The sequence below is a fragment of the Thalia democratica genome, chromosome 8 (assembly GCF_965202585.1).
Source record: "Thalia democratica chromosome 8, ktThaDemo2.hap1.1, whole genome shotgun sequence".
Lineage (NCBI taxonomy): Eukaryota > Metazoa > Chordata > Thaliacea > Salpida > Salpidae > Thalia > Thalia democratica.
This window is the reverse complement of record NC_139172.1, coordinates 32,350,725-32,366,252: the sequence shown is the minus strand read 5'-3', so window position 1 is coordinate 32,366,252 and position 15,528 is coordinate 32,350,725. Positions and strand designations below refer to the sequence as shown.

Below are 15,528 nucleotides of genomic sequence, written 5' to 3'. Positions count from 1 at the left end.
GTTATTGTTTAAACCTTCTTCGATAAAAGTTTTTTTGTCATTTTTAGAAAAAGTTTTTAAATATAAATTATACTAAATCCGCAAAAAATGAGCACATTAAAAAAATACAGTACTTAGCTCCTATTCATTTACATTATCAAAGTTATTTATACTACCCAAGAAAAAATCTGAGTTGTAATATAATATTTATAGCTTTGCTAAATTTGACAATAGTATTTCAATAACTGTAAACAGTGGTACATCGTTCGCAGACGAAACAAACAACAATATCAAACCGTTTAAAACTTCTTTGACAAGCGATTGCAATAATTTTAGGAAAACTTTACGACTATACCAATAAACTAAAAGAAATGATGCCAAACATTACCTTGTTCGCAGGCGAGTCCCATCCACCCGGGTTCGCACTGGCACCTCCCAGTGGCCGGGTCGCACCCCATCGAGTTCCTGCAGTTGCACCTCTGCTGGCAGTTCGCGCCGTAGTAACCCTCCTGGCACACTGTGGGGGGTATTTTTAAAATATTTTTAAAATCTTAAAAATAGTTGTTTTTCATTAGCTGTAAATCATATTGTAAACATAAATTAATTTACTGTTCGATATTAGTTCTCAAAACACTCGTGTTAGAAACTTGTACAGTTGAAAGTATTACGTAACGATGTAACAACGAAGGAATTCCCTGTTGGTACACTGTGTACAACGAGTAAAAATCAAACTTTGAAAGTTTTTTTTGAAGGAATAAATTTCTAGAGGCCAGTCCTTAAGTACTTTTTGCAAATTTTTTTAAGAATTTTGTAATCGAAGTCTCAATAGTTTTTTTAAATATGTAGAATATTGACATCAGTTGTAGTATAAAATATTTTGACTTAAAATAACAACCAAACAGTTAGCAAAGTAAAACAAGTTTTTCTCGTTTTAAGAGGGTATACGGTGGAACAAAGGTCTGATTAAACAGAAAAATGAATAGACTTTTTCATTGTATAGACATGTTTTTAAAAATTGTTCGATAACGCAGAACGAATACACTTTTAGAAGTTTGTAGAAGTCCGTATTGGTAGAATGTTAAGAGAAAATATTGTGAAAATAAACTGTGTATAGTTTTTTAGAAAAAATGTTAAACATTGAAAACAATTTGCCTTAAAAATGTATGAGGTAAAAGTACAGTGTAACTAAGATTTCTTTTTTGACAAACTCTTTGAAAATGTAAACATAATGTGGAAATTTAAAATACTATAATTGGTTTAAGAAATGCTTAGAAGTGTTTATAAACAGGTAAAGTATTTTAAATAGATTAGATAAAAGATCTTTAATTAAAATTACTACAAAGTAAATATTTTAATGGCAGTTAATAAAAGTAAGATTAAAAATGGTTTACACCTTAAAAAAAATCTAAAGTATAAATGATATTGATATATTAGAAGTCGATGTAAAAACAGATCAAAGTGATTTTTTAATTAGAAAGGCTTCTAAGCAGTTTGTAAAAACTTTACGTTACAACTGAAATTTAAATTAACAGCCATATCTCTTTCCTAATCCGTCAAAAGCCCACCGCAAAAAAATAGTAAAACTAATTATAAATTCTGGGCGATCGTAATTCGATTTCCTGGAAAGAATTTCAGCGCAGAGAGCAACGAAAGGTGAAAATTACACTGTTAAATCAAAAAATGGAACCAAGAAGTATTTTTATGCTGCTTTGAAGCCAGGTAAGTGTCAGCGGTGTGTGTGTTCCGCTGAAGAGCATCAGTCTACCTATCAGCATGGAAATAATTCATGTTTACACAAATTACCCAATTATGAGTCACTGTTTGGCTGGCAGGCGCATCGGATGATTTGCGCAAAACGAATTAAACTGACACGTGTGAGATCAAAATAAGAAGAAGATGAAAAGGTGACGGACCAAAACTAAAAAGGTCACCGGTCTTAAATCTTCATCACGAGCTACCTAATTTTTTTTAAAGCAAAGTTCACGTTGTGTTTAATTAGTTGCCCTTTGCAAACAGTAAACATTTTTTTTCAATGCAAACATTTTCGTAACATTGTTGCAGTGTTTATCTATTCCCAATTGACCCCTTGAAAATCGCGCGTCAAAACAAATGAGTCAGCCCTAGTACAATTGCTAGAAGTAACCAAACTGACCTCTGTCGCATCTGGCCCCGGTGAATCCCAGCCCGCATATGCACCTGCCGGTGACGTGGTCGCATTTGGCGCCATTCGCGCAGTCGCACTGGTTCGTGCAGTTTTCTCCCCACGAAGACTCGTCGCAACCTGTTCGTTTGTTTGTTATAATTAAAAATTAATAATAATTTTAAACAAGTCTAAAACGAATAAAAGTTTTGTATAGGTTATTCATAAAATCAAGTATTAGGAAAACTAAGGTTACTTTACATTTTTTAGGTCTTTTCTAATTAAAGAATATTAATTTTAAAAGTAAAGTGTAAAACTGTTTGTGCTAAAAAACATAAATTTTCTAAGTTTGTAAAACTTCACAAAACAGTTTATAAAATAATTTTTTGTTAAGCTTATGCTTTACAAAAACAAATAAAGTAAAACAATTAAAAACTTGTCATATTTATCTATATTAAAATTATTCAAACTTGTGATGTATGAAAATTTAAAAAACACTTTTTACATAATCTCTAAGTTCAAAGCAAAATTTTGAAACTCACAAGCTTAACTTTGCCAACAAACAAACAAAGATGTTTAATTTTATACATCGCCCTAAACAACGAGTCGAGTTAAAAAAGATATATGGCAATCTGTTTGTTTGACAACACTAAAAACCTTTTTGATGCAAAAAAAAAGCTTCTCGCTTTAAACGCAAAATTTTAATCGGCCAGATTTGCGAGTCATGACCTCCTTGAAAAAACAAACAAAAGCGTTTAAAGCGAGCCGGTTTCACTGGTGTTTCAAAAACAAGCACGATAACAGGCTCAGTTGTAATCTTGTTTCGCATCGGAAAATCAGATTTGCTACATCGCCCCCATTAGATTACCGTGTAACGCGCGTTGAAAGTGCTGGTAATGCGTCGAGTTATCGGCTGCTTTTCAATAAAGTAAATTGAATTACTGCCGACACAGTTGTATGAATATCAAACTCAAATGACTGTGAACTGTCGTTGACCGTCGAGAGGCCAATTAACGCTTTTTGAGTGTTTTGCAAACAAGTTTAACATCGCAAATATTTGCCTCGAACAATTTGATAACAAATTAGACTTTTACCAGTTTTGCCGAAAATTCAATAAGTGCCAATTTAACGCGACTGGCAAATCAAATTAGCATTTTTTATATAAATTTGTCATGGTAACTACTTACGCTGGATGCAGTTCTCTCCCAACCACCCGGGCGGGCAGGAGCACTCCCCTGTCACGTGGTTGCACGTGGCCCCGTTTCCACACCTGCAAGTGTTCTGGCACTCGTTACCATAGTAACCGTCAGGGCAAGCTGAAAAAAGAAAGTGTTAAATGTTATGTAAACACTGCTTAAGAATTAAAATAAATTAATTTGTAAACTATGGCTTATTATGACATCATCGAGTTCAAAAGTGCAATATCTTAATTTGTTTGCTCGATTGTCTATTGTATTGTTGCTCAAGTGTTTACCCGTCATTAAAATAAACAAGCTTTATGTGTACTTGTGTTTAATTATATAAGTTGTGTTGAAATCGTTTGTGTTTAACGTTTTACGAGCTAGTTGCGTAAACTGAAAAATAAACAAGCTCAAGTTGATTTTAAAGGTAGAGTAAGTTTATAATTGAGATGTTTTAGTTTTTATTAAACAATTTGCAAAAAACCACTTGTGTTATTTACTTACACTTAAAATGTACTGCAAACATCTCAAGTAGCAGTTTATCATTGAAATTGCAGCAATTTGTATTTGCTTGTTGTTTACTTGAGTGCACTTAAACTGTTTTTACCTGACCTTGAACAGAATACTAACTTAACGACGTTGTAATCAAAGTAACGCTAGAAAATTTTAGTTTGATAATAAATAAATATTGTTTCAGATATAAATTATGACTAATAGAGAGTAGGAGGAGTATTAAGTATTTTTTGTGACAGTGAATCATTTTAGTTTAATGCAACTTAGTTTGAACTTATATAAACTTCTCAATTATAAATTTCAATTTTAACAAAGAAAGTTCATTACTACGGAAACAAATACTAACACGCTCAGATATAACAAAAAAATAATATTTTTCTGAGAACTGGAACAAAATAACTTTTACTTGACAAGAATTTCGCCACAAAACGAGCTTATTTCAAATGAATGGGAAGTCTTGTATTAAAATCGGACATAAAAAGAAAAAAAAATCGTTTTTTTCCGTCGACAAACGAACAACAAGACAACGAAATTGATTTGACCGTGGCAAATTTTTTATCTGAATAGGAAAGATCTTTTGTTTTGAACCTCGCAAAAGCGTATCAAGAGATTGGACGATTATCCACATCGAACTTGATTTAATTTATGTAAAGTCTTGATGTGACATGATTTAGTGCTTTTAACGCTAATAATTGCTTTTCAAGTGATAGTGATCACTTAGTAATATTTTGTCTGATTAATCAAGATAAGTTTTCTTTAAAAACATCGGTATATTCAATTCGACAAGATAAGTCTGTTTTGCTTGTGAAATTAAAATTAATTTCTAAACTCATAACTTACAAATTAAAGTTCATCTAAGCTAAGCTGGATACTTAAAACATTTAGCTGAACAATAAGCTTTGTTTGAGAAGCAATGTTGTGTCTCGCAGTAAAGTAAGTACGGTTATTTGTGTATAAACACATACCCAAAAGTGATTTAATTTCAAACGACGGTGAAATCATCCAAATTACTCAAAAAGAATGTAATTACCGGAATTTTACGCTTAACGAGATCCGATTTGACCAATTTTTCGTTGCCCAGTCGCTCCTATGTAATGTGGCAATTAAATTCTGATTAATTGAAAAAGTATGGCGCGGCTCATAGACCACCAGTGTTTGAAATTAAAAATTAGTTTAATTTACAACAGCTGCTTACCGTTCGTTTTATTAAAGGTTTAATTAGAAGTACCTTTAATTTAAGTGCCTTCGCGCCAGATTATGCTGAAAGCAGACCGCAATCAATCAGCTTTGTTTAAATAAACTTGTTAAGTGTGGTTTGAAAATAATTTTGAAGGAAAGTAAAAGCCAGTTAACGAAGTCGAAGTTATTTGGCCAGAGAAAATAGTCAAAAACAAGCCAGTTCATAATTTATGTAAGTTTAAGTTTTTAAGCTAGGGATAATGATAATAAAGTTGTTCTAAAGCTGCACTTGTTAAAAGAAAACAGGAATAACCTTTAAATTTTGTTCAAATCCAAAGCTGTTTGATGTTACAAGACTTATTTCTCATAATGTTTTCAAAACACAACAGTGACCTTTACAAAAACACATGATACAGTATTTTCAAAATAGCCAGTAAAAACATGCTGAAATTTTTTTATAGTATTTACTATCTTAAATATTTCCTAACATGTTAGCAACTAATACTTTATCATACACTATAAAGCAAAATTAATATCTAGTTACTTATAAAATTGAGCATTTTTGTTTCAACTCACGCTTATCACAGAAAGTGGATCTCCACCCATCGGAGCAGGTGCAAGCCCCACTAACGTGGTCACAAAGTGCTCCGTTCTGACACAAACATTCCTGCTGACACTGCGGTCCGTACATTCCCGACTCGCATTCTGTGAGGAAATAATTTGGTTGGTGTAAACTTAGATATATGAAAAAATATATGGCGGTTTAACTACAAAAATTGTAAATGAATTGTAACATGTTATTGAAAGACTTAAATAAACTTTAAATCACTTAAAAAGCAATTACATTTAAAACGATACATATAATTTTAATAATAGATAATATTTTAGTAAGATTTCTTAAATTCAACAAGTATAATAATTTGATTTGACAAAAAGTAGAACTTAACAAAATAGTCATTACAGTTTATCATGTAACTTTGCTACTAATTGTTTAGAATAAAATTAACAAAAAGTTGATGAAAAATATCTATAAATAACTATAACAAAAAACTCTTACTGAGGTCGCATCTCTTTCCTCGCCACCCGGAGGCGCAATTGCACTCCCCGGTAACCGGGTCGCAGGGTTCACCGTTCTCACAATCGCACCTGTGGGCGCAACTGTCCCCATAGAAACCCAATCCGCATGCTGGAAAAAAAATGATGATGAAAAATATTTGTTGCAAATTGCATCCTGGAAGGAATAAAATTAGTACTAAAATGTTTATTATTAATTGTAAGTTGTTAAACTTTTTACTCCTTATAGTACGGTAATATTATTATAAATCATTTTTTTTTTATTCATGTTAATTAAAATATTCTTTTGAGATCAACTCTAAATATGAGCTATTGTATAATCAAACCATAAATAAAATTTGAGAAAGGATATTGTATGATACAATATATTATTGGTGATGTAATTTTTTTTACCGCATACAATACATAATTGGCAATTTTATCTGTTTATTGCTTTTCAAGCAAATTTTTATTTGGAAAAGATTAAAGCTCGTATTATCTATCAATCTAATATAATAAAATTCTTTTAACTAGATTATCTTAAGTTATATTTTAATATAAATTACTTAATACCAGATTTTAATTCTGATAAATTACCAATAAAGCTGTATAAGTTGTCAACATGGTGTGACTTGTGATTTATTTAAGAAAGATCAAAGGTTCCAGTTCAAATTAATATAAAAAAAGGCGCAACAATCGCGGAGTCACCACAACAAACGGCAGTTCAAATTCAATAAATCTATTTAATTTTTGATGAAGACGAATTAAAATAACTTGTGAGCGGTTATCAAAAAATCTGCTGGTTTCCACACACAAATGTGGAAACGTGAGATAAAAGATTTTTTTTGAAGGTTGACAAACTGTTTCTGACGCCGCAGCTGTTGTCTGTAAAAATCGCAGTAGAAAGTTGTAGTGTTTGTTGTGCAAATTTTGATCAATTGCTTTCAAAACAAGGTTTTCACCGTAAGCTAAAGGTGAATTTGAGAGTTAAAAGTTTATTTTTAACATTTATATGAAAAATCACTTTCTGAACTTTTAAAGCGCATTCCTTTGAAACATTAGATGTTAGCTGTCATGATTTGACAACAAGTTTAAAGTTTGAAAACTTCAACAATGAAAGTTTGACAATAAGGCCTAAATTACTATAAACAAGTTGACAAAATGTAACCTTTAAAAATGTAAACTACAAACTATTTTATATGGTTTATTTTTTACTGTAAGGTAATTTCAAAGTAAGTTTGAAAGTTGTAAATAAAATATGCATTGCAAAATGACGAGAAAACTAATAATTGTTATCAGTAATTAAATTTGATAACTTCTTTTTTTAAAAAAAGTTATAATTTTTTTTTTTAATAGAAGCTACATATTTAAAAGACCCTTTAAAATTATTCCAAGTTTGTAATTTCAACTTGTCTTACTTTTCTGGCAGTTTCTTCCGGCGTATCCGGTCTGACACTTGCAGGATCCGTCCACGGAGTCGCAATCCCCCTTTCCGCAGTTGCACCGGTTCCTGCACTGGAATCCCCACCTCTGCTCCGGACATTCTGAGGAAAATATTTTTTATTAGGTACAGAAGGCAACATGTGGTTTTAAAATAGTTTTCGATTAATTTTTAGTATATAAAGTCTTAATAATTAATTCAGTTGAAATAAAGTTTTGTACTCTAATTAGATGTTTAAAAGCAACTGCGTCATAATAGTTCAGTCATATTGCGACAAGTTTAAGCAACTATAAGTTTCTCCTTAGCTGTTTGATGACGACAGCTACAAGAAAACTACTACTTTAAGCAAATAGCAAAAATAAATATTACATCGATGATCAAATTATTAGAAAAAACGCTTTATATAAATTAGTATTCTCTCAAATCTGTTTAGTTTTTAAAGTGTCCCCACAAACGCTGGATGCTATTAGGAAGTTTCATCGCGCCAACAACAATCATGAATCGGTTGTGTGATATTTTAAAAATGTGCCAAGTTTAGCACCGACACTTTAAGTAAGTCTAGTGTTTGAACTTGATTTAGTTTAAATGCTAAATATTTAAAATATTATTTTTAATTTTCGTTGAAACCTTATTATACAAACACATTTACAACTTACAGTAAAAAACTGCAAAAAGTAGTTTGTTTATAAAAATCAACAAGGTACAGAACTAGAAAAACAAATAAATTCTTGTTTAAAATATCTAATTTTTCCAAGTTTTTCGTGCTAACCACATTTAAACACGGCATGAAATGTTTAAACAACGGAGAATTACTTTGATTGTTTATTTATCAAAACATGCAAAATTCTACAAATATAAAAACCAAGTATTTGACTTTTATTGGAGAAGTAGAACAACCGGAGGTTTTAAAGTTAAATAAAAATTAAAAAAGCCATAAAACGTGATACGTACTAAAAAAGAGTTTAAGAACAGTTAAAATGGCTTTAAAATTTTTTTTAATTATTAAAAATATTTATTGAAAATAAATCGCATTCTTAAAATCTTATAACAAGCAGGCTGACACTTTAATCACTCTTATCACACTTAAGAAAGAAATACCGTTCAAAGTCTAGACACCTCTCAGATATCAAGATGTTTCGTGTTGATAAGAGTTTGTTCACCTGCTGGAAGCTGGGAGATTATTACGTTGGCACGCTACGATGTATATGTGTAAATTATTTGTATATGATATACATTTATCACTCAAAATTGTGCCCACAAACGCCGGATGCTATTAAGAAGTTTCATCGCGCCAACAACAATGATGAATCGGTTGTGTGATATTTTAATAATGTGCCAAGTTTAGCACCGACACTTGAATTATTTTCTCAAACGCCTGATGCTGTGAGCTTTAATTTTAAAGCAAAAAATTAAACAACGTCGTAAACTAAGAAAACAGTTCGTAGTTGTGTATCATTTATGAAAGTTTTAAAAAGTAGACTTGTTTGTTTAGATGAACTATACAACTCAATTTAACGAAAAATTTTACTTTAATTTTATAAAATGCAGAGTTAGATTGTTGTGTATTTATATTAAGTTATGTAACTATATATGTCTTTACTTAACTAGTAATTATCTTTACAAAACTACATAAGCTAGCTTAAAAAACAATGTTTTTTTTTCATTATCTCACCGTATTGGCAAGTATCACCGACGAATCCTGGTTTACACTCACATTCCCCACTCTTCTTATTACAAGTTCCCCCGTTCGAACAACTACATGTTTTCTTGCACTTCAGTCCCCACGTGTTATCCGGACAGTCTGTTTGGATAAGTGAGTTTGAAAAAATAAATGTTTAAATAGTTGTTCATGCTGCTGTTTACTACTAGCAATCTTAGTTTTTTTAAATTTTTATACATATTTTTGACAAAATTACTTTCTCTTAAGTTCAATTCACGTTTTTAAATTTTCACTTGCTGTTTACTTTAAAAACAAAAACAGACAGCTGCTCTTTTGCACAAAAACACACAAATATTATTTCAATATATGAATTTACCTTCTTCGCATGTGGGTCCGGTCTTTCCTGGTCCGCACTGGCACTCCCCGGTTATCCGGTCGCACAGTGAGCTGTCCGCGCAGCTGCAAACCTCCAAACATGAGACTCCCCACGTGCCCGCAGTGCAAACTGTCAGAAGAATTATGACGTCACAACTGTATGACTGGTTCAGAGTTAATTGCGCCAATTAGCAAAGGTTAAAAGGTTCTTGTTGCTTCAGTTCATTTTTGATTTTATGCTTGTAAGGTAAAGTGACTCAAATAGTTTTTACTTGATGTAGCTGAACAAAAACTTCTCGTTTTGTTGTTAGTCACGGCATTTTGCTTGTTTTTCACACAAACAAAGTCCTTTGGCCACACAAAAAGAAAACTTTTTTTGATTAAAACTTTTTGCTTCGAAAATTTTGAAACTAGAAACTTTGCGGTAATTTTAAATACTTAATTAAGTTTTAGGGCAACCTTAACTAAATTTAGGGCAGATCAATAAAAAAATGAAATGAAATACGTAATAGTGTAAACTTAGCATTAGTTTTTAGTTTACCACTGAAGAAATTTTTTAATAATATAACAATTTAACTAAGTAAAAAAACCTTAACTGAAACTATTTTAAGTTCATGTTTCTATAAATGTTGAGCAGTACAGTAAAGTGATTAATATATTTAAGAACTAAACTTAATTGCTTGATTAAGTTTCAGGTCAACCTTTACTAATTTTAGGGCGGATCAATAAAAAACTGTTAAAAAATACATAAAGTTTTTTTTTAATAATCAACAAACCAAATATGACTAAAAAAATTAAACTTATCCCAAAATGCTCCAGAAAAATAAACATATTTTTACATGTTTTCCAACGAGCAACTCTTAAGTAAAACATTAAAAAGTTAAATTTAAGATTAATTACCGTCAGTGCAGTTTTCCCCGCGGAACCCGGCGGGGCAGTCCCTCTGGCACGCTCCCGTGATGTGATCGCAGTCCACTCCTTCCTCGCATCTGCACTTCTTGCCGCACTTGTATCCGTACGATCCCTGCGCGCACTCTGTTTGATGAATTTGTATCAGGTAAAATTGTGTCTCAATTTCACTTGCACAAAGGATAAAACTTAAAATGAATGTTGTGGAGTGGTTTACGTTATAAAAATGTTGATGAAAATAACAATTAAGTATCAGTTGGAATAAAATCCTAATTTCTTACTCATTTAAAAGAAAGAATTAACAGATTCTTGAGAAAAACAATAAAAAATTTCTGCAAAAAAACGAGAATTAGACACAGTCTCATCCGAGTCTCGTGCCAGCATTATAATATAATTACAGAAACGGAAGCCGACCGGCTTAAAAAAAACTCAATTAAGCTCATGGCATAGTTAGCAGGAAGCATTCGAATAGAGTGTGCTTAACAAATTGAATTAATTGATTAGCAACCCACGCTACTGCTACCGTTGCCATGGCAACCGTTACTATGAAAGCCAGCGACGCGTGACGACCGCTGTTTGTGCTTTCAAACGAGCAAAACGGTCGTTAACCATTTTCCCACATGAGTTTGCAAGGTTAATGGGAAAAACACAGCGCACCTGTTGGCTGTAAACTTAAGAGTTTGCGCAAATAAGTCGTAAAAATAAAAAAGTGTTTTATTATTTCGTGTTTGCATTGACGCCTGGTAACCCATGCTTGCTTTGCTAATCCCATAATTGTTTACCAAAGCAAACATTCGAGATGAGACTTCCAAAAAAAACACACTGTGGCGATGAATAATATGAAAAATAAGCTTTCAATTTGCATTTTTATTACGACTGTTGCTTTTTACGATGCACGTGCACAAATAAGTGTGTTAAGTTTTAACTTTTATGGTGTTTATTTTGTCTCATGACTTTTAGCAGCTTACTATTCAGTATTGCTCTGAAGCTGATCTTAGCTGAATACTTTCTAAAATGTAAATTTTATCACCTGCGTCTGCAAACAGTTTATATATTGCTCAAGTCTTATTGGTAATTTTTGCATAAGAAACTTTAGTAAAAATCTTTTTATAACTCAATTTAAAAAGAAGCTATTAACTTTGAAAGATGAAAATAAACTGAAATATAAAAACTTGAAAAAGTTAACAACCCATAGCTAAAACCTAGACTAATTTTTTTTTTGCAAAATCTACCTTATGAGTACGTGGGTCAATTATACATATATTGAAACAAAATAAAAAACTATTTTTTTAAGTTTAATAGCTATATCTTGCTTTTTTTCCCCAGAAGATGCTGTTTAGGGTTGATAAAACCTCAGACTACAAAATATAACATACTTTTTACCTGACAACCCTTTAAACTTTGAATTTACTTTATTATTTAAAAATTTTAAAAACAAATTCGACGAGCATTTAATTAGGCTGAATCCAGCCTTGCGCTTTAAAATTACATTATTATTTTACAATTGAAAAAACATACTAGACGGCTTCGCAAAATAACAAAAACAAGGTTTTAAATATTTATAAAGATCTCAACAAAACATACCGGACGAGCACGTGGGCCCGGTGAATCCCGCCTTGCACTTGCACACCCCATTCTTCTTGTTGCAGCTCATCGTGTTCTTCTTCTCGCACGCGCACTCCTCCTGGCACCCCACTCCGTGCGTCCATCGCGGACAGTCTGAAATATATATGTTGAGATTTGCAGTATAGTGTTTGTACAACTGTACTTGATTAGGAGCTATTTTTAAAGGTATTTCATCTTGGGAAGTTTGTTTAGTTGTAAAAAACATGAATAAGAGGAATTGTAAAGTTAGAATCTAGATATGGTACAAGTATATGAGGTCCGTGCGTCCATATTGGACTATATGTATGAGGTAAAAAATAAACAAATAAGATGTTTAGATGACGTGGTATAAAACCATAACTCAATGCAAATAAGTAGCGATTTTGTTGATTATTGTCCTCATATTATTAACTCAAAATTAGTTTAAAAATATTATTGTTTAAAATATACTTTTTTTAGTTTTTAAGTCAAGCTACGAATATATTTAGCTCTTAAATTGTCAAAATTGATAATTAGTTTTACCGTGGACAGTCTGGTGGTGAAAAAAAATTTATAAATGGTAGAATATACAGTACTCGTTTTCTTGAGGAAATTCAAGTAAACCAAAGCGCGGTAGGTTAAATTGTAGAGTTAATCATATAAAAGGATTTAAATTAAAATAAAGTATAACTCAGGTGTAGGAAATTATTTTATGGTTGAATGAACTTAAGCTAAAAATTTAATTACAAACTTACTTTAACTAAACCGGATAAATACAGTATGGTTCAAGGTAGTGTAGAAGCTACAATTGATATATATAAAAAGTAGCTAAAATTATCGTAGCTAAAAGCAGTTCAAAAAGAAGCCTTTTTAGATTTTATAAATAATAACAAACGTTGTTCAAAAAATTTTCAATCAAATCTGCAACGGTAAGTAATCAAGCAAACGAATACTGACTGACAAGCAAAAAGTAGTGTAGGTTTAAATTTTATTATTTTGAAAAAAAAAACGTTTAGTTGTACTTTCTTTTACCGTTTCTTACTCACTGCAATTATCTTTCGTATCATGTGTCATGCGAATAGTTGAGTGCAATACTCATGCGCCCACTTAATGACTTTTCAGCAAAAAATGCCCCGTTTTGTTTTGCTTAAGCGAATTTTAAGTGAAACCGTCAGTTAAGTTTGAAAAGCGTGACACTAATTTGAAGTTCAAATTGGGTTTGTTTGTTGAAAGGAAATACTTTAATTCATCGTCATACGCCTGCAATTAAGGCCTTTTGTATCAACAATAACAACGAAATACTTAGAATATCTTCAGCTATTCGAAGCAACATTCATGCCTATACTAACGTAATAATAATATGATAAACTAGATACATTAAACAAACTGAACTTCGTTGGTGCATGGATACTTATAAGTTTTCGGTTTAACATAGTTACTGTAAGAGTACAGCTTGTTTTGATATATTTTAGTGTTTGTGAAACAAACTGTTTTTAATGATGAATAGTAGTCAATCATAACAAAAACTAAGTAGGTGATAGTTTTAAATACGTCTTATATTTTGAACTATATTGATTTAAAATTCCGAGAGGTTGTTTATAAGTTATTGTTGTGAGACATCATTGATTCATTAACAAACCGTTATAACAAATTTCAACTTGATATCAATATTTTTGTAAAAGTTCTCAAAAATGAAATTTGTCATCTCGTTAATATTTTAGTACTCTTTTTTATTTTTTATTTTTTTCATATTAATACTTAAATACTGTTACTATTTATTAACTCACCTCTTTGGAAAATAAAAATAAATTTATCTCTCTCAAAAAGAAAAACCGTACAGTTTTGTTTTTTATATCTAATACTTTTTGTGTTAATATTTAATTTGTTTACTCACCTCTCTGGCACCTCCTACCGTACCTGCCCGCGTCGCAGTAGCAAGTACCGAATGTGGGGTGGCACCTGGCTCCCCTGCACCTGCAAGTCCTCTCGCACTTTCGCCCAAACTTTCCCTTCGGACAACCTATTAAATAAAAGTTTTTTTATCAGGTCTGATAGTACAGATTGATCAAAGTGTTCAAGTTAAGTTGGTTAAATGTTGTTTTAATTGTTGAATTTCTACCTTTGATAAATAGAAAAGCAGGTGTTGCTTTGTATTTGTACTTTTATTGTATATTTGAGTTTACTATTAAGGATATTTGAATGATTTTGGTTTATTTAACTTATTGAATTTTTATTCATAAAACATTTGGTTGAAAAAGTTGTTGTTATTGCAGTTTTGTAGATTGAATTAAAACTTTATGCTTGACTAAGAAAAGCATCTACATTAAACTAAACGTTTTGTTCTTTTTCAATCACGTGTATGGAATAGTTTAAATAATCTGTCGGCAGTAAAATCATTCATAAAGTTTCACAAAAGAAGAAAATTCCAACACACCTTGCTTCCAATATACAAAAAAGTATTTTTAGACCAAAACAGTTTAAGTTTAAACCGTTTAACTTGATTTGTTTAGAATAACACGTCGAAGTGTGACAAACAATTGTGATTTAAAAGCGCGTTAAATTTAAAAATGTATATATATATATATATATATGTATAGATTTAACTTGAAATATCTTTCAACGCCTCTGCCTGTCATGAAATCTCATTTGGGGCTCAAACAGGCAAAGGATGGTTTGACAGCTATAGATTTAAATACCTTTTGAGTGTTTAAATAATCTCTTCGCTCAGCTGACTTTGTGCTATTTAGCGAAGTGGTTTTGATTTATTAAAGTTTAAGCTTTGTATTGAATGCAACAGCTACCAAGTATTAATTTAAAATTGTAAAAATAATGATTTAAATAACATGCATTTTATAGTTACTTGATTAAGTGTTGCTAAACGCTAACGTCCGTTAACATTTAATAGGCTAAATTTTATCACAAGTTTTGAATTTTATGATGTTTGAAAATATTAATTCCTACATATTGATTGAAATGTAGTTTTAATATAGATACGTAGTGAACTTCGTGAATACTAATTTACACACTAAAATTTTTATGATTTTAAGATTTAGTTTTTAATAAAATTATGTTCTAGGGAAAAAGAGCTACTTTGAAGTTCAAAAGTAAAATTCAATTGTTACGTCACATTGATTACATAAATAATAACCAAAAAACTCCGTTCTAGTAATTTTCTAACACTTTTACAACTTCAAACATACTGGCTGGTTACAGTGTATAAAAACATTTATTTTTTCCAACAACTCACCGTTTTCGCACCTTTCACCGGAAATGCCGGGCGGGCACTGACACTCGCCATTCTTCGGGTTGCACTTGCCCTCATTCTGGCATTCGCACTCGTGCTGACAGTTCGGGCCGAACCTGCCTTCCGCGCATGCTGTGAAGAATTTTTTATTTGAAATTGGATTGTTAATTAAAAAAAGCTTAAAAATCTAAGTTTAGCGATGTAAACTAGTGCCAGAGTTGAATTTTATTTAGATTGTTGCGAATCAAGTATCTAATTTTTTAATTAAAA

General features: G+C 31.3%; 1 protein-coding gene across 2 annotated transcripts in view; it reads right to left on the bottom strand.

The window, feature by feature from the left end:
- Positions 1–15,528, bottom strand: part of LOC145842442 (uncharacterized) — a 53,751-nt gene that overhangs the window by 10,469 nt on the left and 27,754 nt on the right. For both annotated transcript variants that reach the window (XM_082949890.1, XM_082949891.1), the window contains 12 exons: positions 15,262–15,390; positions 13,909–14,034; positions 12,015–12,149; positions 10,422–10,556; positions 9,523–9,651; positions 9,159–9,287; positions 7,464–7,589; positions 6,050–6,178; positions 5,569–5,697; positions 3,307–3,435; positions 2,132–2,260; positions 368–496 (listed from right to left, as the gene is read on the bottom strand). In XM_082949890.1, coding sequence (XP_082806016.1) covers positions 368–496; positions 2,132–2,260; positions 3,307–3,435; positions 5,569–5,697; positions 6,050–6,178; positions 7,464–7,589; positions 9,159–9,287; positions 9,523–9,651; positions 10,422–10,556; positions 12,015–12,149; positions 13,909–14,034; positions 15,262–15,390 — 1,554 coding nt within the window. The remainder of the gene's footprint in view (positions 1–367; positions 497–2,131; positions 2,261–3,306; positions 3,436–5,568; positions 5,698–6,049; positions 6,179–7,463; positions 7,590–9,158; positions 9,288–9,522; positions 9,652–10,421; positions 10,557–12,014; positions 12,150–13,908; positions 14,035–15,261; positions 15,391–15,528) is intronic.